Source organism: Saccoglossus kowalevskii, chromosome 2, assembly GCF_978046115.1.
Source record: "Saccoglossus kowalevskii chromosome 2, keSacKowa6.1, whole genome shotgun sequence".
Classification (NCBI taxonomy): Eukaryota; Metazoa; Hemichordata; class Enteropneusta; family Harrimaniidae; genus Saccoglossus; species Saccoglossus kowalevskii.
In genome coordinates, this window is record NC_140642.1 from 26,882,024 (window position 1) to 26,908,038 (window position 26,015).

General features: G+C 34.1%; 1 protein-coding gene and 1 long non-coding RNA gene across 2 annotated transcripts; one reads left to right on the top strand and one right to left on the bottom strand.

Annotated features, from left to right (window-relative positions):
- Nucleotides 1-333: 333 nt before the first annotated feature.
- Nucleotides 334-3,415, bottom strand: LOC146748626 (uncharacterized). The gene is made up of 2 exons (XR_014927434.1): nucleotides 3,245-3,415; nucleotides 334-402 (listed from the first exon to the last, which is right to left on the bottom strand). It is a non-coding gene; the product is annotated as an uncharacterized LOC146748626 (long non-coding RNA).
- Nucleotides 3,392-25,708, top strand: LOC100366866 (C-1-tetrahydrofolate synthase, cytoplasmic-like). Its single transcript, XM_002736986.3, has 20 exons — nucleotides 3,392-3,620; nucleotides 5,128-5,212; nucleotides 5,373-5,432; nucleotides 5,848-5,901; nucleotides 6,050-6,186; nucleotides 11,411-11,511; nucleotides 11,631-11,767; nucleotides 11,909-12,020; nucleotides 12,348-12,517; nucleotides 18,932-19,161; nucleotides 19,721-19,904; nucleotides 20,155-20,337; nucleotides 20,697-20,799; nucleotides 20,937-21,223; nucleotides 21,350-21,461; nucleotides 21,743-21,882; nucleotides 22,896-23,038; nucleotides 23,745-23,922; nucleotides 24,729-24,989; nucleotides 25,116-25,708. The coding sequence occupies exons 1-20, from the start codon at nucleotides 3,571-3,573 to the stop codon at nucleotides 25,203-25,205; spliced, it is 2,817 nt and encodes a 938-aa protein (XP_002737032.1). The 5' UTR covers nucleotides 3,392-3,570; the 3' UTR covers nucleotides 25,206-25,708.
- The last annotated feature ends 307 nt before the right edge of the window (nucleotides 25,709-26,015 follow it).

Below are 26,015 nucleotides of genomic sequence, written 5' to 3' on the forward strand. Positions count from 1 at the left end.
TTTACCTAAAATTAACTTTCTAAAGGACAAATTGAAGAAAACTGTTTTATAGGTGCCAATTATTACATTGTAATATTTGTACACCAATTTTGTCTAGTTGTGAGATTGGTAAAGCACAACACTATGTGTCCTTCTTTCCAAAAAAACATGGAAGTATCAAAATTCACTACATTGCATAAGCTGATCCATGAATGAAATGGATGTGCAATTTAGCTCATAAATATACTTTTCATTAACAATTTTGACTTTTGCAGTGCCACTATGATTCTTGTTTTACTACAAGCTATATGCTTACTGATCAGGTATTATTACTGATTATGTATCATTACTTACCCTAAGGTTTCCGTATCTGACATTATGAAACTTTCCAACTTGTTAGACAGATGTATTATGTAATTAACTCTACACAAATAAAGAAGAAAATTATAAAAAAAAAAAAATGGCTGACTCTGCAGGGTATAGTGAAACCCATGTACGTTTTAAATTATTTGAAAATTGAAACGGCTATCATGAAACGACGTAATGTAAACAAGGTAGGGATTGAACATGCTGTACTACACAAGTACTTCGCTCAATGGAGGGTGATTAGTACCATGCTTGCCAATCACAGTGTTGTAGCTTTCTTGATTTTTCTGTATTACTTTTTTTGGTTATCTTGTCCATTGTTAGGTGATCAAGAAACCATAACACTAAATAGTGGAACAGGATACAATTTCTGTCATGCTCAATAAATGTAATGCCTCCCCAAAGACAGAAATCCAGCCCCAAAAGATATATACCACATGTTATGATGTATCACAGCATGAAAGGCAGGAATCTCGCCACCCAAGTCAGCAGTGTTCAGGTCAGGCACTCAGAATAAGCAACCACCACGGAAACTATCCCGAACAAGACTGGCACATATCTTGCAAGTCATGGATTAGAATGTGTAAACAATGGACCTCGTCCCACGACATGGAATTGGCTTATAAACAATACTAGCCAATTTTGTGAAGTTAGCACATCATTGTTTGAACAAAGTCCCTAACTTGAAAGCTAAAATTCTGTGAAAATCCCTTCCTCCTCGATATATCATGGTCAAAGTGGAGGTCACGATCTGTTTGCGCTCAAAAAAAAGCAACATATGTTTATTGTGTAGTGTGTAAAATACATTTTAACTGTTATCTTCGTGAATGTCAAAACTCTTCTTTCAACACTTCCTTCACCTTTAAAAAAATGATAATCATATGTTCCGATAAACCATGCCATGCCTGTCATGCTACAATGCAATCTTTATGATCAACTCAATAAGGAAAACTATCAGGTCAAGGGAAACATGCTAGCTAACTAATGCATTACAGCATCATGGCTGGCCTGTGTTTGTTATCAAAGCGATCTGATGGTCAAAAACATTTGTTACTTTAAAGTCAAATTTTACTTGCATCTTATATCAAAACAAAGTAATACACTGTAACCTCAATATAATGAACACCTTTATAACAAATTTCCTGATATAATGAACACATAACACGTCCCCCGCTTACAACAAACCCAATGTATTATGTGCTTCAATATAGTGAACATTTCACTATAACAAACTAATTATATGTCTCCCAAAGAGTTCGTTATAACGAGGCTACAGTGTAACATTAAATAACAGAGGCATTAATGGAGGTCTTATTATTGATATAACCGATGTTTATTCCACGATAAGTAAGTTATGTTATATCGCATTTTGATGTTTGGGAAGTGCGCATGCTCGGGTCTCTAGCAACCGCGTGTGTGTCCAAGTGAAAGTCTGAAAGTCTAGTTTTATCCGCTTTGATTTTTTATCGGCTTCAGTAGATAAGCCAGCAGTCGGTTCCCACGGTTGGTTTTCATTCTGTTTCATCATAGGTGATGACCCATCCAGAATAAATAGTTTTGCCTTTATTATGCCTCCTGGTGTAGTTGTCGATGACCAACTGTTTGAATCGATGGTTTGTTCGTAAATCCAATTTCTGATTTTCTTCGTCTATAATATGAACGCGAAAATGATGGTAAAAATGGTGTCTCACTAATAGGGCGGTCGATAAAACTGTTGTAATCAAAGTCATCACTATGAAACTCAGCTTGTGATATATATATATATTGGTATAATTCTTGTATCCAGATAATCAACAAACTCTACTTTGAATAAGTATTCCGCCATGACTGTCAGTCCGATCAGGTATGAGTTGAAATGCATTGTGGGTCCAATGATGGCGACTAGAAGTCTGGGTGCATCGCAAATGTATCAAAACAAACTTTATTGTAGCAAAACAACTTCAACAACATTGGAAGCAATTGCTGTACATTTACCGACAATGTTGATCATAACTTGCTGTAGTGTAGCAATATTTATTTAAACATAATCGTTCAAAGAATGACTGAAACGATAGGAACCAGTTTTAGTTTGAATAAAGGTAATATAAGTCGATCGATAGTTTCTACCGATTTCATGCTTGAGTTTTTATATGACTGGTATGGGAATGTACCGGCGACTGACTAACTATGCCGATCCTACTTTAGGTCACTTTTTATTATCCAAGAAACGTTCCGAGCGCCTGTGGTTTGTGAATGATATTTGTTCATTAATTGACATTTTTGAAGCTGATGGTACGAATAATAAATTATAATTGATCTGCCAAATAATTACGTGGTAAATTTTTTAAGGAGAGTGGCTTTTACAGTTAATAAATCGTGAACTTTTTAGTTGGCTTAACATTTTTTGCGTTTGTCTGAAATTGCATCCCTTTCCACTATTTGCAGTTTGACACTCGAAAAAAAAAAAATTAAAAAATCTTAATATTAATTAGGTACGTACTCTTGGTTGTGGAAATCAGAAACTAAAGACAAAGTAAAAACATTGTTATGAAGCAGCAGGCGCGGAGATCAGAATGCAAATGACTCCCCCTTCCATCATTTGTTGTGATGTTGGCGGTTTGGATTCGGAGAAAAAAGCTAACAGACACTGAGGGGTAAAATTGCCGGCGTGATTTGTTACTTGTGGAAATTAATGTACAATTAATTGACAATGAGCAGATGGAGGCTTGATAGAAACCGTATAGATCCGAATAATACGATCCGCAATCAACCCACATAATCTTGCAGACGTTTACGAAAGCAAATAAACAGAAAATTTAATTTACACAAAGTCACATCACAAAAGTAATTTACTTTAAGTACAAAATTTAGTCCGATCACATGGGGTACCCGTTAACTTTGGCATGAAACATTCACTTACCTCTTTTCTTGACAGAGTAACGGAAAATATAGTCAGGATAACTTATATACTCATATTCTCATATTTCACATCTTTCTCTAAAATTCGACAAATTTGAAAATGGCGGACAAAAGTTGTACGGCTGCGCAAAGGCAACAGTTTGCGTATTGCATGATGGGAAGCTGGAGATGGTCACCTGACTGATGATGGATGGTTGCCAAAGGTCATCGACTGCACGTTTTACGAACCAGTTTAGTTTAGTTTAGTGGCGTCTGTCATCCAGCTACGCAAGCAGGGATAAGTTTAGCTTTATATTTGAATATTCTGTGGAGTCCCCTTAACCAGTCATGTCCGAGGAAGTTACTGCGAAACTTATTGACGGAAAGAAAACAGCAGGGTAAGGACAAGTTATTTTATTTGACGAGAATCAATGCATGCATTGGTTATGAATTATAATAGTCCACAACGAGCGGGAAGTTCGCACGGTGGACGGTATTATACCAGTAGTAACGAAAATCTCCCAGTATTATTTAATCGCGTAGCACCACGTGAACATGGACATGATTGTCAATATTATGTCATTAAAACATTGTTATTTAGTGTATCAAGTAATGAACAAATCAAACAAAAAATAAAAATGGAAAATGTAATTGCATCTTATGTGACAATAGAACGTTATGAATATTAAAGTTATCGAATTTTCTCGTTTGTTTTTCAAATTGTGTGTGTTTTTAAGTCACTTGTTATTAGTACTACTGAAGGCAATCTACATGCCCCTGCACAATCTGTGACTCGTGTTCATAGCATGCACAAAATCTCTGAATCAGCAAAAATGGTTCCAACAGTGGTCAATGGACAATTACATTCATTTGCTGTAAACATCTAGAACTCTTGTTACCATGGTCACATAGAAAATAACTATTCTGTATAAACTAAATAATAACTATTTCCATGTGATCAACTTGAATTATTGTAAGCTGCAACTGCTGACCCACAACCCTGGTTTAGTTTGTCACCCTGCGACCTATATTTAATGACCTTATGACCCCCCCCCCCCCAACAAATTTATACTTACCACTTGTTGCATTTTGAATATTACTAAAAAAAATAGTTCATTTGTAAGTTGTTAAGTGATTTGGTAAGGTATACACTAAATATGCAGTAAACAGCATTAATTTTCTGATAATTTTCATGCAAATCATAACTTGTGAAGAAATGCAAAATCTTTCTACAGTGACAATTTAAAGTTAAGATTCTGTTAAATGCAGTCATACCAGTTCTCATTGCCTCATGAACCTTCTTGCTGGGGAAATTTAATGTTTTACAGTATGCTGTCAGTTAGATGTTTATTTGTAAAGGTCATAATGTCCTTGTAGAACTGTGAGTGGCAGGTGTCGAATTATTTGCATTTTCAGTTAGTGTTTAGTTTACTGTTGTTGAACTTGTAACTTGCATATGATGAAACTAAACAGTCTGTGTTTATGCATTTAAATATTTTCTTACTATGCATTTTTACTGTTTTTTTTATATATTCTCCAGTTTCTGGCGATTTTACGAATTGCAAATTTTGCTTGGGGTTGAGTGAACTATGTAACTTATTGGCTGATAAGACAGTTATCACCTTACTGTCCACAGTTCTTCTTTGCATAATGAATAAAAGAGTTTGTGGGTCACGCTGATTACTGGAGATTAAACTGTGTCAAATAGAGGGCAGCATGTACACATTTCGCGTTTCAATTTTTAAGTAATTAATTTATTAGTTTTACTGATAAGTACAACAACAAAAATTAAATCTTATTCTTGTAAAGTAAAATAAACTTCAGATCTTACTGGTGTATTCATCTTTTCGTGAAAAATTGATATTCTAGTATTACTTAATATCAGTGATTTTCTTTGCATTTCAGAGATTTACGAAATGAACTGAAAGAACAGATTGCGAAAATTCGAGAGTCTGTATCATCATTCAAACCTGGATTAGCAATTGTGCAGGTAAAATACATTCTGTAGCATTCCTTTGTACTTGTACTTGGTTAATGACTGGATTTTTTCAGAATTTGGGTTTGTGTAGAAATGAGTAAAAGTAATAGAATAAGGTTGTGTTTTATTGCCTGTATATTATTTATCAGTGTGTTATGTTACATTACTCCAGGTTGGTGACCGAGATGATTCCAATGTATACGTCAGGAATAAAATCAAGTCTGCAGAGGAGGTGAGATTTTCATGTTTTGTGCAACTCATGATAATTTTTAGGAGAGAATTATCATTTGATAATTGTGGCTTGTGTGCCTGGTTTATTTAATTTCTTCTGCAGTTATCACAGCCAGTACCTTATAGGTACGAGTTTGGTTTGCGCTATTGTAATCACTTTAAAAATAAATCTTGCAGAAACAGAGGTGAGGTGATGTGATTCTGTGTATCATGTATGCAAACTAATTCAGTTCTATTGGAATCTGAGTTTCAGTTCATAAGTTGTATCTTTTTTTTCAGTTTGTCATTGATCCTTTTTACAACTGTGGGATGTGTAATGTCAGAACTGTGATCAGCATTTAGTAAATTCTCATTGGCTGAAAAGAGTTATTAAGTGATATTGAATTTGAATTAAAAACTATTTGTTCATATTGTAGATTGGAATGAAAGCTGAACACTTCAAACTGCCAAAGTCAACAAATCAAGCCCAGGTAAAAATTCTATTTCTAAATTGATCTATAATTGTGATTTCATCAAAGGTAGTGATGTCTTCATGGCATGGCAAAAACCAAACAAAGTGGCAGCAGTCGTGAAAATACCTCACATTTAATAATAATATTTGTATACGTATTCTTCCAGTTATTAGCACAAATTGACAAAATCAATCGTGATAGCGAATTCCATGGTATGATAGTTCAGTTACCGCTGGAGTCTGACAATAAAATTGATGTTGATACCATTACGAATGCCGTGTCACCATTGAAAGATGTGGATGGGTAAGAATTAGATGATTATCATTGTCTACTTAATACATATAGTAGAGGAAAATCTTTGGGTAATGACTAAATACACTTATATCGGGTAGATTTCTATGAAAAAACCTCATAATGAACATTGCCCCTAGATGGGTTTTAATATTATCGGGGTATAGCCGTACATCCTATGTTTGTGTGCGAGTATAGGTATAAACATATAGCTGTGCATTAAATTCAACGGGATTAATTCTAATACAAGTACATTGTATTTATAGTGCCTTATAACTGGTTAAATCTGGTTCCTGATAATCTTCTCCCTGTTTGTAATTTGACTAAATTAGTATTTATTTAGCTAAGAAATACATTATACCGGATTCTGCCGTAAATTCGCCCATCCAAACAATCGCCCTGGGCTATTTCACGACTGTTTTTTTTTTAGGACTTCTTTTTTCATTGAAAAATCCACCTACGTCAATGTTCAACGCCGGCAGTTTGACCACCAAAGACAAAAGAAACTATTGCAGAAGCTGAATTAAAAAGTAGATAGCCTAAAATTTCATACTAAATAAAATTATTTTTTTTTAAAAATTTTATTAGTAACGTGAGAGCAAGATTTTTTTTTAAATCAAAAAATTAGTTTTTTTCAAAAGATAAACTGAGCATTTGAAGAATAATTTAACATTGTTTACAGCTCATTGTTAGTCCCCGTTCAGGCGCAGCCTGAAAAGGGGACTACTAATTCAGGTTATGTCCATAATTCCGTCTCCAACATTTTCTCAGAAATTCTACAGCAGATATCAGTGAAACTTGGCAGGTTGATGAACATGTCCCCTCCGAGTATGCACGTAATTTTTTTTTCCAGATCTGAAAATCCCAAGTGGGTCTTTTTCACGATTTTATCAAAAATTGCCTCTCCCGGCAACATTGACAAAACGTCTGCGCATGCTCAGAATAAATTAATTACTGTAAAATACTTTATTTTTGCTTGCAACATTTTTTTGCTATTTTCGCTGAAGGAATGTTTCAGTTAAAATAAAATCCAGCGAATATACCCTTTTCTTATATTTTACAGTCAACTTGTCAAAAATCAATGAAAATAAATTCAATACAAAACACCCAGAAAAAGTCTTTTCAGCGAATGATAATTCCAGCTGAAATCAAATATTTTACAGTAGATTAGATCTGTGAGTAAGGCTGCTGTTATTACGGCACGTGATTTCTCCATTGCGTGCAATTTATTATAGTACTGTTTATACATGTATTCTGTTTGGCTCAGTGGTCTCATTCACTCGTTACTAGAAGAACTAGTAACTTTATTTGATTTCAAGAACTTCAAGAAGGCGGCATAAGAGACGTGTTTGCAAAGGTAAGTTTTCCAGTTTATTGGGGTACGATTGGTGTACATTTCGTGACGTACGGACGTGAATATTATGATGATTGCCAGCTTTATATTCTTGTGAAAAACCAAAAAAAGCAAACAATTGTCTCTAATCTACGAAACTAGTTTGTGAATTGTATACCCTGTCAAATTATTGTACACGAACGATTAATTCACGAGGACATAGTTTTCAAGTACCGGTAAATCGTTTTCCGGTCTTTTGCTTGTGTAGCGATTTCCGAAATATTCACAACTCGGGGGGGGGGGGGGGGAGAATTTCCCTGTGTCGATCAATTTATTCATTATATAATAGCAGGTTGCCTATGATTATATTCGTATTTTTTATGTTGTGAGCATTGAACTGTTAGTTGCAATGAAGATTTTGGCGATCTTGTGCGATTCAACATGGCGGATGTACAGTGACAACACGTGTATGGACGGTCGGTCGAGCAGTCTGCAACGGACCACAGTCTGTGAACGGACCGTGAAATCGCCCGTTTTTTCGGCAGTTTTTTTTTTTTAATGTTTTGGATATTTCATTCACTCCTGATGCCTAAAAGAGTCTAATTTATATTTTACCGTAGTCATTGACACCTATTCAAGAGTATCATGTTTATTGTGAATAGCGTGAATGGGTAAGCTTCGTTTCGACAATGGGCTGTTATTTCTGTGAACAATGTTAAATTATTCTTTGAATGCTCAGTTTATTTTTTTGAAAACAACTAATTTTTCGATTTAAAAAAAATCCTGCCGTTTTCCCCGTCAAAATCAAAGCATAAAGATCTTGCTAAACATCGGTGAATCCCCTGTTGCGTTCACCACGAGGTCACTGAGCCGTCATTAACATATTTAAATGACCACGTGTACTGAAATAACATGGCGGACATCGCATCGCATCGCATCGCATTTACATTCGACCGAAATCATTCGTTTACGATGAAACTAAGTTGAATATTACTTCCAATTCATAAAAATTCAACGAATTATTTTTTTGTGCGTATTATAATCATTACTGAATAATAATAAACAATTGCAATACTTCGAAAACAAGTAAGTTATTCACTTGCGAAACACAGAATGACCAGATTGTGCTACCGTGATCATTTGCTACCGGTACTAACAACTAAGCAATGTATTCGTGTTTGTATTTATTCGAAACTTCTTTTAGAAAATACTTTACTTTTCGTAAACTTTACTGAATTTTTGGGGGGGATTCAATTCCAACATTTCGCGATGCCAAACCAAAGGCCTTTCACTCTTTGAGTGTGACACCTAAACCAGAAGTTTTATGGTGTATAAACTGGCACTAAATGAAAAAGCCGTTGAACCTTATTCAAATTTATAAGTACATGTTATTATGTATTTAATTATGAAAACTGACTAAATTAAATGTGATCTTATTTTTAATTTGAACAGAATTATGATTTATATCGGTAATGACGTTTTCATCCAATATTAATAGTGCAATTGTTAAAATGCCTACCTACACATTTATTGTTTTTGTTTCTGTTGCCCTGAAATAGACATTTGTAAAAAAAAAAAAATTTAAAAATCATGCTTGATTCAAATTCAAAAAAAAAAGATGTAGCCATGTAGCCCCTTCCTGTTATCTGTTTCCAACTTCTTCCAGAGTAAAACTGGTGAAGCCATGTAATTGCCATACAATCATAAACTGTGGGAAAACTTATATGTTATTGAAAATCTTTATTTTGTTGTCTGTGAATTAATATAATATTTGAAATGGTGTAATGGTGCAAAATATTCTCAAGCAATTGGTTTTCTGGTGGCACTACACTGTGCATTTATGCATGATCTCAGCTTACTAAGTGATGATGGTGGTTGAAATGGAAAACTGAATACAAAAATCCAGTAACATCTCAAACGAATTTCCGTCTGCTGTGAATGCATGTTTCGTTACATCAAATAAATAACCCAATTTTATTGAATGTATCCAAAAACATGGTACCAATGATCTGAAATTTCAGGAGTGCTCGCTGAAGGTTTATCAGTCTTGCTTATTGTCTTGTTCTTTACCAATCCTGCATTTCAGTTACTAGAATTTATACTAAAAAAAAATAGTTTCTGTTTTTCTTCTAATAATTCGGCCACTCTCAAAAACAAATATTTTTCCATGGTCGAAATGCAAGAAGAATACAAAACTACTGTGATTGCATAGCGATACCTGTAGGGCCATTGTCAATTAGTTCGCCTGATCAACACAGCGTTATACATAGGGCTGATATTGAATCACGGAGAGTAAAATCTTGTGATACTAATCTCTAGAACCGCTCAGATTGGTACATACCGGTATGTCTTATGAACCCACATGTGTATATCTTTAACAATACTCATTTTAAACTTTTTTTTTTTTTACAGTGGTGCTGTGAACTGCTTTAATTTTGCAAGGCAATTTTTTCTGGGTTCCTACAACATGGAGTGTCAGGGACTTTATTGAAATTTCATAGAATCCTGAATATATCTAGAAGTGAAAATTAAATGGCTTACAGTATTTTATACCCATTAATAATGATGAAATGCAATAATATCACTGCACTAAAAAGACTTCAAACAATTATTGTTACTTCTCCATTGAAGGTTATGAGCAGACCAACCTTTACTGGCTTCCTTAATTATTACATGTACTTGCTCTGAAAACATAGCTTTTACAATTGTTTAAATTAACAGATGTTGTTCTATGTACAATGAATACATTTTAAATAATAAACCTTACTGTATTAATAAAAAATTGTATTTGACAACATGAGAATGATTCTGATGCCCAGTGGTGATGTTGAAACAAACCCAGGTCCTGGTAATATACTAAGACCTGATTAACAAAGAAGTCATGTACATCAAGGTTCACTCAGATTTATGAATGCAGTTTCTTGAGCAAGTATACATGTATGACAAATAGTTTTGTTGCACTTGTGTACTCTGAGATTCTGAACATGGGTCAGTGGAAGTTTTTAGTTGTCAGTACAAAACTAGATCATCGGAAATCACTTTATGATGAGTTGTACCCACATAGAGTACATATTTATTCACCTGTTTGCAGATGTTCCTTGTACAACTTTATAATCAAATAACGGGGACTGTGACATTTCATGTCTTGTTGAAACAAAGCTTACCCATTCTCTTGAATAAGCGTCAATGACTACAATAAAACTTAAATTAGACTATTTTAGGCATCAGGAATGATTGAAAGGTCTGAAAAATGACGCCAAAATATTTATTGGACCCATTTTATTGTTTTAAAAACCCAAACTGTCGTTTAACAGCCCAGGGTGAATTTACAGCAGAATCCAGTAGTATTATCTACCACAGCTAAAACTATTTCATCTTTACTGAATTCCATGTTGTACTTTAGCTTACACAATGCTGTTGTTGTTCATAATTTGTTTGTTATGGAATGCAAATAATTGCCTTACACCTTGCATATCAAATAGAGGCAAATAGTTTTTCTAATTGTTTAATTTTTGCATTCATCCATAAATGATGTGCTTCTAAATAAGTAAATACAGTAGACTTTGTTTGTCAATCTGTCATTTCTTACATACCTGGTGTATTTTCATGATTAAATTCAAAATGGCCATCTAGAAGCCATTTTTTTTTATGAATGTCAATTACCCCGAGATTCTTTGACTGATGTTGTTAACTGTCGATAGAAAAAAGATGAATCATAGTGTTATATTTAATACAACTTAATTTTGTTTTGTAATCAATGTACATATGAATCTTTTACTCAAATTTGTTTCAATTGAATATCAAAACTCATAATATCAGATTCCTGATGTTAAGATGTTGTGGTCTTGGGAGTCTTGGTGTATTCATAATAGTTGCTCATTCTATATGTATATTGCTTTGTAGATTAAACGAACAGAATGCTGGCAAACTAGCACGAGGCGAAATAAAGCGATGTTTCATACCATGCACCCCTAGAGGGTGCCTGGAATTAATAAAGAGAGCTGGTATGTCATTATTAGTTATTTATTACTAGTTAGGAATATATATATAAATTGTAAAATTCTACAGTGATTAATTTGGTTTTCTGAATTCACCTTGTTTATATCTCATGTTGTGTTTGTAGGTGTTGATGTGGATGGTAAGAATGCCGTCGTGATTGGACGTAGTAAGATTGTTGGTGCTCCTATGTCTGATCTTTTGCTCTGGAACCATGCCACTGTGACCACATGTCATAGTCACACTCATGACCTTCCTGGAGTGGTGAGAAACACATCACTATTTAATTAGTCAATGTTTTTATTTTCTATTAAAAATAAACTTACAATACATAAAAAAATGTTGGGTTTTAGTATAATATATTTGACAAGTACATCACTTTATTTCACCCATTCTTGTTGCTAGGCTTCAAAAGCTGATATTTTGATTGTCGCTGCTGGTAAACCATTGATGGTTAAGAAAGACTGGGTAAAACCTGGAGCTGTTGTTATTGATTGCGGTATTGGATTTGTTGAAGGTACGCACCTATCTGCCTCTATGCATTCCCTGGGGTGTTTGAAACTGTGAAGAAATGTATTTTATCATCCGAATGTAATAAGTAAATCAGCAAAATTACAATAGATAACAAAAGACAAAATAATAGTGTAACAAACATAAACAATGGTGTCCCATGTTTCCCTGGTTCAATATCTGCGAGTGACAGGTTTTCCTTTAAGAAACATGTCGTGCTTCGTGGTGAAATTTGTTTTGTTACAGATTTGTGCATAGTAATTAGCTTAAGTTGCATCGTATTGTCGCTTTATTTCATTTATATTTTATAACTCTAACTTCTGTTGTTCATTAGATTCCACACGAAAAAGTGGAAGACGTATGGTTGGTGATGTTGATTTCCCTGAAGTTAAAACTGTGGCATCTCACATCACACCGGTACCCGGTGGCGTTGGCCCGATGACTGTTGCTATGCTGTTACAGAACACGTTTGACAGTGCCAAAAGAGTACTGGAAAGACACCAGGTTGGTAACCACACAAAACCTAAAATCATTTCTCCAATTGGTGCTCAACGATTTTTACATTGGGCTCGAAGATTGAAATTTTAGTTTGTTGATCATTGTACATTTTTATCCTGTAATTACGGATAAAAAGTTGACAGGGGAGAATTGTTTTGGTGTGTTTATAATGAAACAGTGCGACAAATGCTCTCACCATTGTTGTTGATGCCACAGTGGAAGGAATATGCTTTATAATGAAGTTTGTGTATGTAGATCATTCCTAAAGCCTTATTTGGGTCTTGAGACTATTATGTAACATAATCATATTTGATGATCTGAATATTCATAGCTATTTGAAGGGCGTTTTTTGTCGCAACATCTTGGGCAAAATTGTTGATGAGCATGAAGGCAACAAACATTCAAATGCGCAATCTTTGTTCCTATGGAACTGTGCAGGTGTAGCGTGATGCTCGCTGCGCTTTAAATACACTGTATTTGAATATTGTACATGTATATAAATATTATATATTTGAATATGAATGTATAAAAATATTATTTATACTGCATATGCAATTTGTCTTACATGTACATGTATACCCAGTTATAAATTTCTGTGATCCTGCAGTAATCACCATATATCATATATTCAGATAAGCAGAAAATGAAATGAGAAATTTTTAATTTCCTAAATATATCCCTTAAATCACTCAACTCTGATCTGATGTGTGGTTTAATGATTAGTGTGTTCATCCAGCATCATGGAGATTGCTGTAGTACATTCAGCCCATTTGCCACTGCATTCCAGGTTGGGGATATGCCGTCCAGTCAGAGGACACGTAAAAACTGTTGATGTACTGTTCATGTCTTCAGTGCATATAAAATCACAACATCCTTGTCGGAACAAGTAGCTGGTGGTAATTACTGGAGGGTGTCCGGAACTTTCCCTTATTCAAGATCTATATTTGGGCTCTTTGTCTGTTGATTTGCCTAAAAAATGAATCAATAAATTCAGATATTCAGATATTTCACATACTAGTCCAGATAATGCTATAGGAATGATATCCAAACCAAATCATTTAGATCTAAGCATACAATATTTTGTTTTTCTGTGTGCATGATATTTTTATGAATTTGTTTGATCTGTTTTTATTATTACTCAAGATTTTTCCATCCAGAATATATTATTTAGTGCGATGCAATTACACAAATTCAGGTCATATTCTATAGTGATAAAACTTGATACACCAATCAGTGCATTATAAGTACTCGACCTTCCACATCTATGCAGCTTTATGATGTCATTATTTACAATATCTTGAGATATATCAATTAACCAATGGTTTATAATATCTAATGTATAGAAATGTATTTTATAAGAGATTGTATAATATTAACATAATTATTTACAAATAATATTTTATTATCAATTGTACTAATTGTTATTTTATTGATGAATACCATTTTAAAAGATTTTCTCTGTTGGTTTTGTTAATAGGTTGAATGTGAATTGAGTCTCCTCTTTTAATTCATAATGCTTATGCATTTGCTTGTCGTCTCTATTCTATGTAAATTGCTATTCCCTATTCACTGTAAATAATGAATAATTGTTCATTTCACGGTATTGATCGCCCTCAATTTATTTTACGATTAAATCAACATCCTTTTGTTTATTACGCCTTTTCAATTTATATGCAAAAATGTAGCTAAGGATTTTAAATTTCAATGTCCACAAATTATTTGTCGATTGTATCTGTTTTAAATTCGGATTTTAAAACTCTTTTACTGCAGCTGAGTGGAATTATTTTTCGACAGTGAACTACTATGTGTGTTCTAGGGAAGTACCGTACTTAAGTTAGTGGTAGTAACGTTTACAAGGAATTCCAGTATCGGTATTCTTGGTATAAATGAAAGGTTTTTGAATCGTGAAGTATAATGTTGATAATGGTTGTCTAAGATTCACCATTTCTTTATTGAAAATATACAAGAAATGTATTGCTTGTCGTTTACTTTGGAAATGCGTTTTGAGAAATATATTGCCGAAATTTGTAGAATGTATATTTATGCATGTAGCATATTTATATTTAGTTTGTAGGAATTTTTGATAAAATGTGATATTATTACATTTTTATCATGGTGTTTTTTAATTTGCATGTTTTTTGATAATTTTCAGCATCGTCAGAATAACACGGCACATTTGTTTTTTAAGTTTGCCAAACATGTATTACGATTCTCTGGGAACTTTTCCTACCCATAAATAGTTCTTAGATTATGTGTGTACGAAATGTTAATTGGATTTTTCCCTATAAATTTTACTTTATTCATAGAGTGATTTAAATAATATCAACTAACATTCCACCTTTCCAATACCAGAATCTTTGCAGGTTAATTTTCCCTGAAGTGAATACAGATATACACTGCGTTCAGAAAATAGGTCATTTATATGTGATGATGGTGATTTGATTAATATTTGCACATGTGTGTGATTTTGACTAAACCATAGTATTACTAATACTAGACAAAAGTAATGAATGGCATGACCCGGATTTATCAAATAATTTTTGAAATTGTAATTTGTGTTTCCAATATACGAATCCTTCAGCAGAAATTGAGGTATCACACAAAGCTATGAAATGAATTTAAACTGTAAAAATTATCAGGATGTTTCAATAATAAGATTTTATAAATAAGCTGCAAATTTGTATTATCCAGTGATATTTCTCAATAATTATGAAATTAATTAACTTCAAACACATATTGGCTCTAGTGTATAGGGATTAATATTGTTATTCCTGTTAACACTCAGTTCAACCATAAGCACATAAATGTATGTATTTAAATTTACTCTTCTTTCCAAACTTGTTTTATTGAAAAGCAAAATTTTCGCATATTTTAAATCATAAATTCATTGCTTTTCACTCGATCCTGTGACACTCAAGGCAATTTTTGTCATCTTTCTTCTCTTAAACTAGAAATTTTTTTTCCATATTTTTACTGTATGTATACCTCAGCATTTCATGGAGGATTTGTTTTAGATTTCCAGGAATATTTGCAATCTAATATCAGATTTGCTCTATGTATGCTCTATTAATATCACAAATGTGATATACTGGTAGAATTATATGCTTTGAATTCTATATTTATTAACACTAGGATCTCACAAAAATACAAATCTGTCAAATCGGCCACGATTAATTTCAATGTCTTGCAATGAAAATTTCTTGTATGTTGGAGACCTAAGATTACAATCAGAGTGACACAATGGCTTTGATCATTCCGTGTAAAACAGTGTTTTCTAATGATCATTTATTTCACACACTTATACATGTGAACTTGGTAGTTGGGATATTAACTTGGGATAATGTACATGTAATATTCATGTAAAATGGATCATTACTGTTGCCATGGAGTCCCTGTTCCTGCATTTGGTGTTATCATTGGTCCCACGTATGGGATTTAAATTTCTGTAGTTCTGAGAGAGGTTAAAACAAGTCGTACAACCATGCTGTTCTGCTAAAAGAAAAAAAGAGTACTTACATGGACGATAGATGTTAGAAAAGACGATACTTGGTAAGGTTTATCCATATACCATACATCTAACATGGTGACAATAGAGCGGATCATTTTTGTCATTGTTGGGAGCATGATTTTTAACCTTGAGTGCTAGAAACGAGCCACATAGAGCAGGATTTTTGTCTTCTCGTACATATCAACGAAACGTAGTTCTAACCAATAAACCTCACAGAACCATAGACCTTAGAAAACAGGTCTATGACAGAACGTAGTGAATTCAGTTTGTGAACAAAAACAAGCAAGATTTTCAGCGTAATTAAAAACTCAAAACACATGTATTACATGCTTTGCAAGTAATCAAAAAACACTCAAAAAATATCTGAGATGAACACAAACCAGTTTATTCACAGACGCACTAATTTGCTTTAGGATATCTAGAAATGTTGGTTTCTCTTGTGATCATCTTGCAGGTTGTTTAACTTCAATTCATGTAATATCTTCAACACGTATCACACCCTTGCATATCATAAACCTATAAATGCTATCAGAATTACTATCTGTATTATTAGATAGTGTATTGTGTTGAGGTCCTGACTGCAATGTACAAGCCCATTACAGCTATGCAAATTACAAAACACTAACAATATATGTAGTGTTTACAACGGGTTGATATACTGAAATAAATGCTTTTAAATCAGATTAATATTTGTAAATGCGTTTATTATGAATTATTAGTGTATCACGTTTCGCTGCTTAGTGCAGTAATTGTTGTATCCAAGTGACGACAATAACCAGTTTTTATGGTGTCATTAGTGTACCCCATTTAAATGGTGGACTATTTGAATTTGTGCGGATAATATAAGTTGCCTTGGATACTGGTCAATTGCTATTTTGATCATTTGTGGTATGCTTGCTTGTCATTGAATAAGCCTATACATGTACAGTATCTTAAACTGTAACATAAACTCAAAACTTTCCTGTATTTTGGTTTCAAACCATGTAAAAATCATATCAACCACATGTGCTGTGATTTAGTAAGCTGACTTCAATGCCAAATTCCTACGATTATATCCTAAAAAAACAAGCTATGGAACGAATGCAGATTGTTTGTTCTCGCTACTGCATGGATTAAGTAATCCACCTCAAGACAGTGGAAAATGAAGTAACAACAAACAAACACATAAATGGGTATGTGATTTGTTATTTATTTACTCCTGCTTATTAATACAACTCTCCCCGTTGGCATGCATTTCATGTGTTCTTTGGGCACTTTACCTCGGAAATACATTTTTGTGTGTTTTTTTTTTGCATTTGTAATTGGCATGAAGTCATCTTCCTATTGTCAAGATAAACTTCCTTTTTTCTGCTAGTTGATCAAGAAAATCTTTCTAAATATTTATGAACTTTGAGAAGACTTGTAAATTTGTCTACTTAGCATGTATCAAAAGTATTTTACCATCCAACATGGTGTGTTAATTGGTGAAGTAACTGTAAAAAAAATGTGTTTTTCATTGTGTAACTTTAGTAAACCTGTCTAAACCCATACTCCCTTTCCAGTCTCTTTTTACATATTTTCTAGAAATAACTTCTAAAAACCAGCTGAACAATTTTTTGAGAGCAATTGGTGTTTGGTTCAGACAGGTTTTGCTGTGTTTCAAGGGTAGACTGTTTGATGTTCATAAAGTCTCATTAGAATAAACCGAGCACTGGACATGTTCATGTATCCAATCATGCAAGTCTAGACAATTAATATTGTCATGCTGTCGGTCTAACATGTGACTCAGCAGCGTTTTATATTTGTAACATAATGAAACATGAGACATTGTTTTACAAGATGTTTTATGGGAAACGACATGCAAGCCCTTGACTCATTTACCCCCGACTCTGTTGTTCCAAGGTGGAATACTGAGCAATTGTTCTGAACCAAACTACACGATAAATGTTTTTATCTAGTAATTACTATATTTGCCATCCGAGGTAAAGTGCTTTTTATCACAACAGCTTTTCCTTTCAACCATTTCAACAAACACATGCTGCAGCTTGCCTGTTTCAATTTCATCTGCAGGTTTTTGGCTTCCGTGTGTATCTCCTGAAACGTGGCTTTTTGTCAGTGATAAAAAAATAAGTGTAAAAAAGACACAGCCAAGGTTCAAAGTGTATATATATATTTTGCTTGCATACTAAGTTGGTAATTTGCATAAATATTTAATCCAATTTATGTTATGGTTACAAAGATGCTGACTACATCAAATTTAGTTTTATGTATTTCTCATTTGATCAGCATTGACAGAAACTTACATATAAACATTATAATATGTTGCACAACTAATGAAATTAAATATTCATGCAACCAATACCAAGGATTTATAAAGATAAGCATATACAACAGTCATAACAATATATGGTTTGTGAGTTCAATGCGAGTGCCATGTGTCATTGAAATTTTTTTTGGTAATCATGGAACAGTTTGATCGAGGAAATGAATGAAGTTATTGTTAAATGTTAAAGAAACATTGTACATGCTCACTGAAGCCACTAGTACACCAGAAAAAAACCCACAAAACAAATACTATTTCTTTCACAAGCCAACTTTTGCAATGGTGATCACTATTACATACGAGACTCTTGTATGCCTTTTTTTTTATAAGTCCTTGTTGAAATTTGTAAGAAATATGTAAATAACTTAACTGTTTTCTTTTATCAAAAGACTATTTTATTGATGAAAACATCAGCAAGCAATTTATATATAAATTACAAACACACACAGAATTCTGACATTTAATGTTTGCTCTCATGAGCTGCTTTCAGTTTTTCACTACTGCTGTATTTTACATATGCATTTTGTGTGTTTTCTTATTACGTTGATTACAATATGAGTTTAATGTGGTTGCCATTTCCTGCTAATAATACCATGTTTTTACACTTCAGAATGTGCAATGGAACATACGATATCTGCCACTGGAACTTCAGGATCCTGTACCATCTGACATTGCGGTATCCAGGTCCCAGATGCCAAAACATGTGCAAGAACTAGCCAAGGAGCTGAACTTACTGCCTGAAGAGATTGATTTTTATGGGAAAACCAAAGCCAAGATATCCTTGTCAGTGTTGGATAGACTGAAAGGCCAACCAAATGGAAAGTATGTCGTAGTTACCGGGTAAGTGTAAAAAATAAATTGAATCGTCAAGAAGATGTTGCCATGAAATTGCAATAGTGTGATTGATTTATATTTAAGGGGGAATACTTGATCTCTAATTGAAAGGATTGTCATGATCACTACCATGTGTAATGAAATCGGAATGATTTAGTACTTATTGTCAACTGTTACCGACATGTATCATGTAGTCAATTTCTTTTAATTTTATTGATACTTTGTGTATCAAAAGCAGACAAATTGCCACTATGCTGCCATGACATTAATTTATGCAATATTGTTGACGGTCCAGTCTAATTATACAATATACATGTTATACTCCGGGGGGGGGGGGGGGTGTTGTTTTCAAAACGAGAGTGCTTCATACATTCAGCCTTATTATGGTTCTTTTGATAATGTGCATTCCAGTTATGATCAAGTTAACAAAGAAATTATAGAAAAAACATGATGTATTGCAACTAAGTTTCAGCATTATTTTTAATTTTAACTTCATGAGGTAATATATTTGTGTGTAATACTGTGTTGAGGTTGTAAACTGACTGTAAAACAACTGTGTTTGTAGCATTACACCAACCCCGCTAGGCGAGGGTAAAAGCACCACAACTATTGGGTTGACACAAGCATTAGGAGCTGAATTGCACCGTAATGTCTTTGCATGTGTACGTCAGCCATCGCAAGGACCCACGTTTGGTATTAAAGGTGGAGCTGCAGGAGGTGGATACTCGCAAGTTATTCCAATGGAAGAGGTAAGTTGTCAAATAGCAATTATTTAATGCCAATCCGCCTTCTCTCTCCCTCCACACTCTATGTAAACATCCAGTGCTTAGGATGTATTTGAATCTTGGTAATAAAGTTTTGGTGACGTCCAGCAGTTCTATAATGTGATCAAGCACATAAAGTAAATAATGAAAATTGTAAAGTAACATAGAGCTATTTCAGGTTATAATTGGTTTATTGAAACATAAAACATTTATACACTGTATGTATATTTTTCAGTTCAATCTACATCTAACTGGTGACATACACGCTGTAACGGCCGCTAATAATCTATTAGCAGCCGCCATTGATGCAAGAATGTTCCACGAATCTACCCAGTCTGATAAAGCGCTGTATGGAAGACTGGTACCATCAAAGAAAGGAAAGCGAGAATTCTCGAATATTCAGTTTAAACGATTGAAGGTATAAACCCATAGCTCTTCTCGTACGGAACATTTTGTGTGATGTAGTGTGAAAGCATTGACCAGTACTGCTGAAGCCATCCATAGCTGTTGTAGTTTATTAGATTTTGTTCAAATGAATCTTGCAAATGGTGAATATTGTAAATGATTTTATGCGTTAACTAGTCAACTAGTTGACTGCATTTATCCAACTTCACACACTATAAAACACGTGACATGCATACATAGGATATCATTTCCTTCTTGTCAAATTGTAATCGATAAAAACTGCTGGTTGATTGATACATTGATTGGCTTTTAACTGAAAAAAAAAAGAATGAAATGGGTTTTTTTTCATCTGGTTTTGTTTGTGTTTTGCAGAAACTAGGAATAGATAAGACCGATCCCAATGAGCTCACGGAAGAGGAAATCAACAAATTTGCCAGATTAGATATTGACACATCCACCATTACTTGGCAGCGAGGTGAGTATGGTGTAGATTTGCTTTAGCAACATAAAATTCTACCCATAGAACACTGGATTGAGATCTATATTACATATGGTTCAAAAGCAGTTTTTATATTTTCACCACTTTGCAAACTTTTTTTTTAATTTTTGTAGTTATGGATACAAATGATCGGTTTTTGAGAAAGATTACTATCGGACAGTCACCCACCGAAAAAGGCAAGACTCGTGAAACCCAGTTTGACATAACAGTCGCCAGTGAAATCATGGCCGTACTGGCATTAACCACGGATCTGAAAGACATGCGCGAAAGACTTGGTAAGATGGTTATTGCCAGTGACAATAAAGGCAATCCTGTGACTGCTGATGATATTGGAGTTGGGGGTGCCCTCACTGTACTCATGAAGGATGCTATCAAACCAAATCTTATGCAGACACTGGAGGTAAGAAATAACAATTGTGTCCAGTTATCATATACTAAGTAGTACATGTAGTAATTTAACACTTGTCTACTGAACTTAATTACATATGAAGTTGACGTTGAGAGATGATTGTCTGTTTCATCACAGGGTAATCCTGTATTTGTTCATGCGGGACCGTTTGCAAACATCGCCCACGGCAACTCATCAATCCTAGCAGATAGGATAGCACTGCAATTGGTTGGAGAGGAAGGCTTCGTAGGTGAGTAGTGTTACTTTGGGGGTCAAAAATTCATGATGCTTCTTGATGATTTTAGAGTTGGTTATATAGCACTAACAAATGTTGTTTACAGATTGATCACTTGGTAGATTGTGGTTTTCTACTCCAAATATTTGTTGTTCATGTCGGAACATTCAATATCATTCACTATTTAGTTTAACTTTGTAATAATTTACCCTCTTCCCAGAAATTGTTTGTAATTATTTCCTGACTAGCAAGTCTTCTTTCACTCGCATAACTCCTTATATTGCTTCAATTAACAGTGACTGAAGCCGGATTTGGCGCCGATATTGGTATGGAAAAATTCTTTAACATCAAATGCCGTTATTCTGGCCTGGTTCCAAATGCTGTGGTATTAGTAGCCACAGTCAGAGCTCTCAAGATGCATGGTGGTGGTCCAGTGGTAAGTCTACTCGTAGTAAGCTTAGTATAGACCGACGACACACTGGTTTACATTTTATACATGTGCGTGTGTGCACAGCTGCTGTTATTAAATATACATGTATTGTCTCTATTAATGAAATAACATATGACACACAGCCAGTAGGTCATTATGTTTTATCATCATTGTTGTTAGAGCAGCGAACATGTGTAGTGAGGCACACACATCAATTAATGTTAACATATTAATAGCTGCCAGTATTTAGAAATCTGATAAACAAGTTGCATATTTACATGCAAGTAAATAAATTCAAAATATTGCCAAAATTATGTTCAGTGTTTGGTCATAATTAAACAATAAAGTAGTATTAGTTCTGCAGTAGCAATGTTTATGTTTTTAACTATGTATAGTGCGTAGCTTGTATGATGTAGTAATGACCAACCAGAGAACGGTAAAATGCTCAAATGCAACCAATGAATATCGATCTTTATGATGGGGATTAGGTGGCCCCTCTCTAAAAAAAAAAAATTATCACACCCATAATTTGGGTGTGTATCTAGTAGCCGATAATGTCCATAGCAGCCAATTTAAGGCATTACTTATTTCATTAATTTTTTTGCTCCACTATTACTCGGTAGCATAACCTACATTATATATCAACATGTAATTTTAATAGAGAGATATAAACTTTTCCACTGTTAATAAAAAAAACCACACGAGTTTTAAACACTTTGATTTTCACCAAGGCGTTGAAAGCAGTTGCATTGATGTCTTTAAAGCTTGTCTTGTGATGCCCTTTGAAAAATATAGATTTTCCTAATACTTTTCCAATACTCTTTTCTTCAAATTAAGTTCAAGCCCCGACATTTTGAAAAATTAGATTGCAAGCTTGTTTTCCTTCCATAAAAAGATTACTTTATTATTGTTTTCACCCTTAACAGTGGTATTTATTATTGTTTTTGTTTAATTTTAGTAACTTCATATCAGTATTTGATATAATGAGTAACACTGTCATGCATTGTTGCCTGTTTCAGGTGACAGCTGGTCAACCTCTAGCCAGGGAGTACACAGAGGAGAATCTGGAATTGATTGAGAAAGGATTTAGTAACTTGAGGAAACAAATTGAGAATGCTACGTATTTTGGTGTGCCGGTTGTTGTAGCGGTAAATGGATTCGCGTAAGTATCTCTCTAGAGTTACCGTTACTATGGATTTGTTTAATTCATAAACATGATTTGTTTGTAATCTTCATTTGTTTGTGGAATTATAGTTGGTTGGTTTGGTTTACAATCATGTGTAGTATTTTCTGTATTTTGGAATCTTCCACCATGATGCATCCCTGATTCATGACTGTCAACTTAATTGTCTCCATTAGTCCTTGAGCTTTTATTAGCTCTGCTGTCGACAAGAGCGGAGCTTATCATCTGAGTGATTGTTCGTCAGCGACTGTGTCAATGTTTTACTTTTTCGACTTCTTCTTGAAAACTACAAGCCTGAATGCTTTGATACTTGGTGTATATGTACCCTGGGTGTGCCTCTCTTGGATTTGTTCGTTTCGTGATGATATCTTTAATTCTCTAATTTAAGTGAATATTTTTGTTATTTTTGGTAAAAAGTGATATTTTCGACTTTGTGTTTCAAACAGCAAGTCTGATTGCTTTGATACTATACATATTGTTCATTTTCTAATGATATCTTCTGTTCTTTAATTGAAATGTGCATTGCTAACAGTGGAGCTGTTTCAGCTGACAGGCTGCTTGTTTGCATAATGATCAAATGAATGAATGAAAAAAGAATAAGATGAGTTACTGCTTTCAAAGCTTACAATTTACAAATTAATGAATATAATACCGGTATTTATTCTTTGTAATTGGTACCCTGCAGTACAGACACACTACCAGAACTAGAATTAGTCCAGCGTTTGAGTAAAGAACACGGCGCCTTTGATGCGGTGATATCGACTCATTGGGCGGAAGGTGGTAAAGGTGCAAAGAACTTGGCTGAAGCGGTCATTAAAGCTTGTGAACAGCCATCTAACTTTCAATTCCTTTATGAACTCAAGGTGAGACGCATTAATATTTGTCATTAAATTAGAATAAGGCAAATCATGAATATCATGGTCTAAACCGCACTCATGGTTGAGTCGGACGTATTACATGGTACATCTGTAATGTTTACTTATGTTGAGAAATCGAACTGCGCTTGGCATCATGCCATGAGGTTAGATCAGTTGCTCCTACTACATATAATGAATATATAAGTCAGAAATAATAAAACTGAAAAAAAATACTATAGATCTCAGTGTAGCCTATTTCCAGAGGTCTATCACATTTTAAAACATTAGTCTCTCCAGTCACAAAAACCAGATCTTCAATAAATCATTCATATTATTTTGTATAATATTTTTTTCAAATTATTTAATAAATTAGAATTAGCAATAAACCACATTTTAACAAATATTTTGTGAGACAGTGTAAAGCCGTTTTGACGTACAACAATGAAAGGAGATCAGAAATGGATTAGCAGACCTCAAACCATTCTTCAATAAAGTCACATGTTTCCACATATTGACATAAATTTGCACCAGAATTTTAACCTATAAAATATCAAAGTGTGAGCTATACAGAAAGTGAACTTTAAAAACAAATGAAAGGACTATTTTGATGCCCCACAATACATCTTATGGTTGTAAATAGACCTCATTTGAATATGTACAGAACAATCAAATCCGTCTATTTTATAAATTAGTGTCCACTAGGATCTAAAACATCAAAACACAGAAAATCAAATGTCTCCACTAGAGGGCAGTATGTATACGACAGAATTATTGCTTTCAATGCTGATATATTATGTATTGTATTATTTCAGTTACCAATTGCTGAAAAGATCGCCATCATTGCTAAGAAGATCTACGGCGCCGATGGTATTGAATTATTGGAAGAAGCACAGAAGAAAGTTGATCTGTATACTGCACAAGGTTTCAGTGATCTGCCCATATGCATGGCAAAGACCCATCTCTCACTGACACATCAACCTGACAGAAAAGGCGCACCTACTGGATTCATTCTTCCAATCAGAGATGTGCGTGCTAGCGTGGGTGCTGGATTTCTCTTTCCCCTTGTTGGAACAGTAAGTATTTTGTTGTGATACGTTTTCTTCATCTAATTGGTACCACATGGGGAAATGAAGTACCGTTCTCAGTATCATACAATTTGATTGAATCCTCACTTGCATAATTACTTTTCATTTCTACAGATGAGCACTATGCCTGGATTACCCACAAGACCCTGCTTCTTCGACATCGACCTTGACCCTGAGACAGAGCAAGTGGAAGGACTTTTCTAAATGGTGCCGATAATGTCGAATTTTGAAATAACTGCATATATCAATGGGACTGCTTCACATTCCACTTTGGTAGTTAAGAGAAATGGACAACATTTTAGATGTTTGAGTTTATTATAGTTGATTAATTTGGAAATGGATGTGATCAAATCATGATACAAACATGTGTAAATGTTGAAAATGAAACATATAAATTTAACCTACCATGAAAGGTTTTTGTTATCAATTCATTAGTTCACTAAAGCAGTTCCTTGTTATATAGGGAATTGATATTACTCAGTTTATTCTGTAGAAGGTGACTGTACTTTACAAGTACACATGTAGAATTTTGAGCATATTTTTTTTTTTTGTCTGACAAAAAGGGTCACTGCGTTTAAGACCAAAACTTTTCATGGCTGACGTCAACTGAAATCCTGGGTAGGTGCAATGCAAGAAATGTATACATTATTTCGGGATATATTCCTAAATGACAATGCCAATAAAACAAACATTCTGCCAAATATAAACATTGCCTTACATATATGTCTCACAATTGCATGATATTTTCCCCATATGTTTGTTATAAGGTTGTACTCCACAATTAGATGTTTGTATCGAGGCACAGGGTCACATAGGCAAAATTTAATCCCCTCTACCTTGTCATCTATGAAGGTTTTATTACAAGACCTGTCCATTGTCATCTATGGGGAGTTGTAGTAGAAGACCTGTACATCATTGTCTATGGAGAGTTGTAGTAAGAGATCTCTACATTGTCTATGGGGAGTTGTAGTACAAGACCTGTCCATTGTTTTCTATGGAGAGTTGTACGAGACC

Excerpts from the sequence above, each read along its gene's own strand:
- LOC100366866 (XM_002736986.3), top strand. The coding sequence starts at position 3,571 with ATGTCCGAGGAAGTTACTGCGAAACTTATTGACGGAAAGAAAACAGCA. Across the intron at positions 3,621-5,127 it reads GACGGAAAGAAAACAGCAGG|AGATTTACGAAATGAACTGA; the intron begins GTAAGGACAAGT and ends TTTGCATTTCAG. Across the intron at positions 21,462-21,742 it reads TGGAGAGGAAGGCTTCGTAG|TGACTGAAGCCGGATTTGGC; the intron begins GTGAGTAGTGTT and ends TTCAATTAACAG.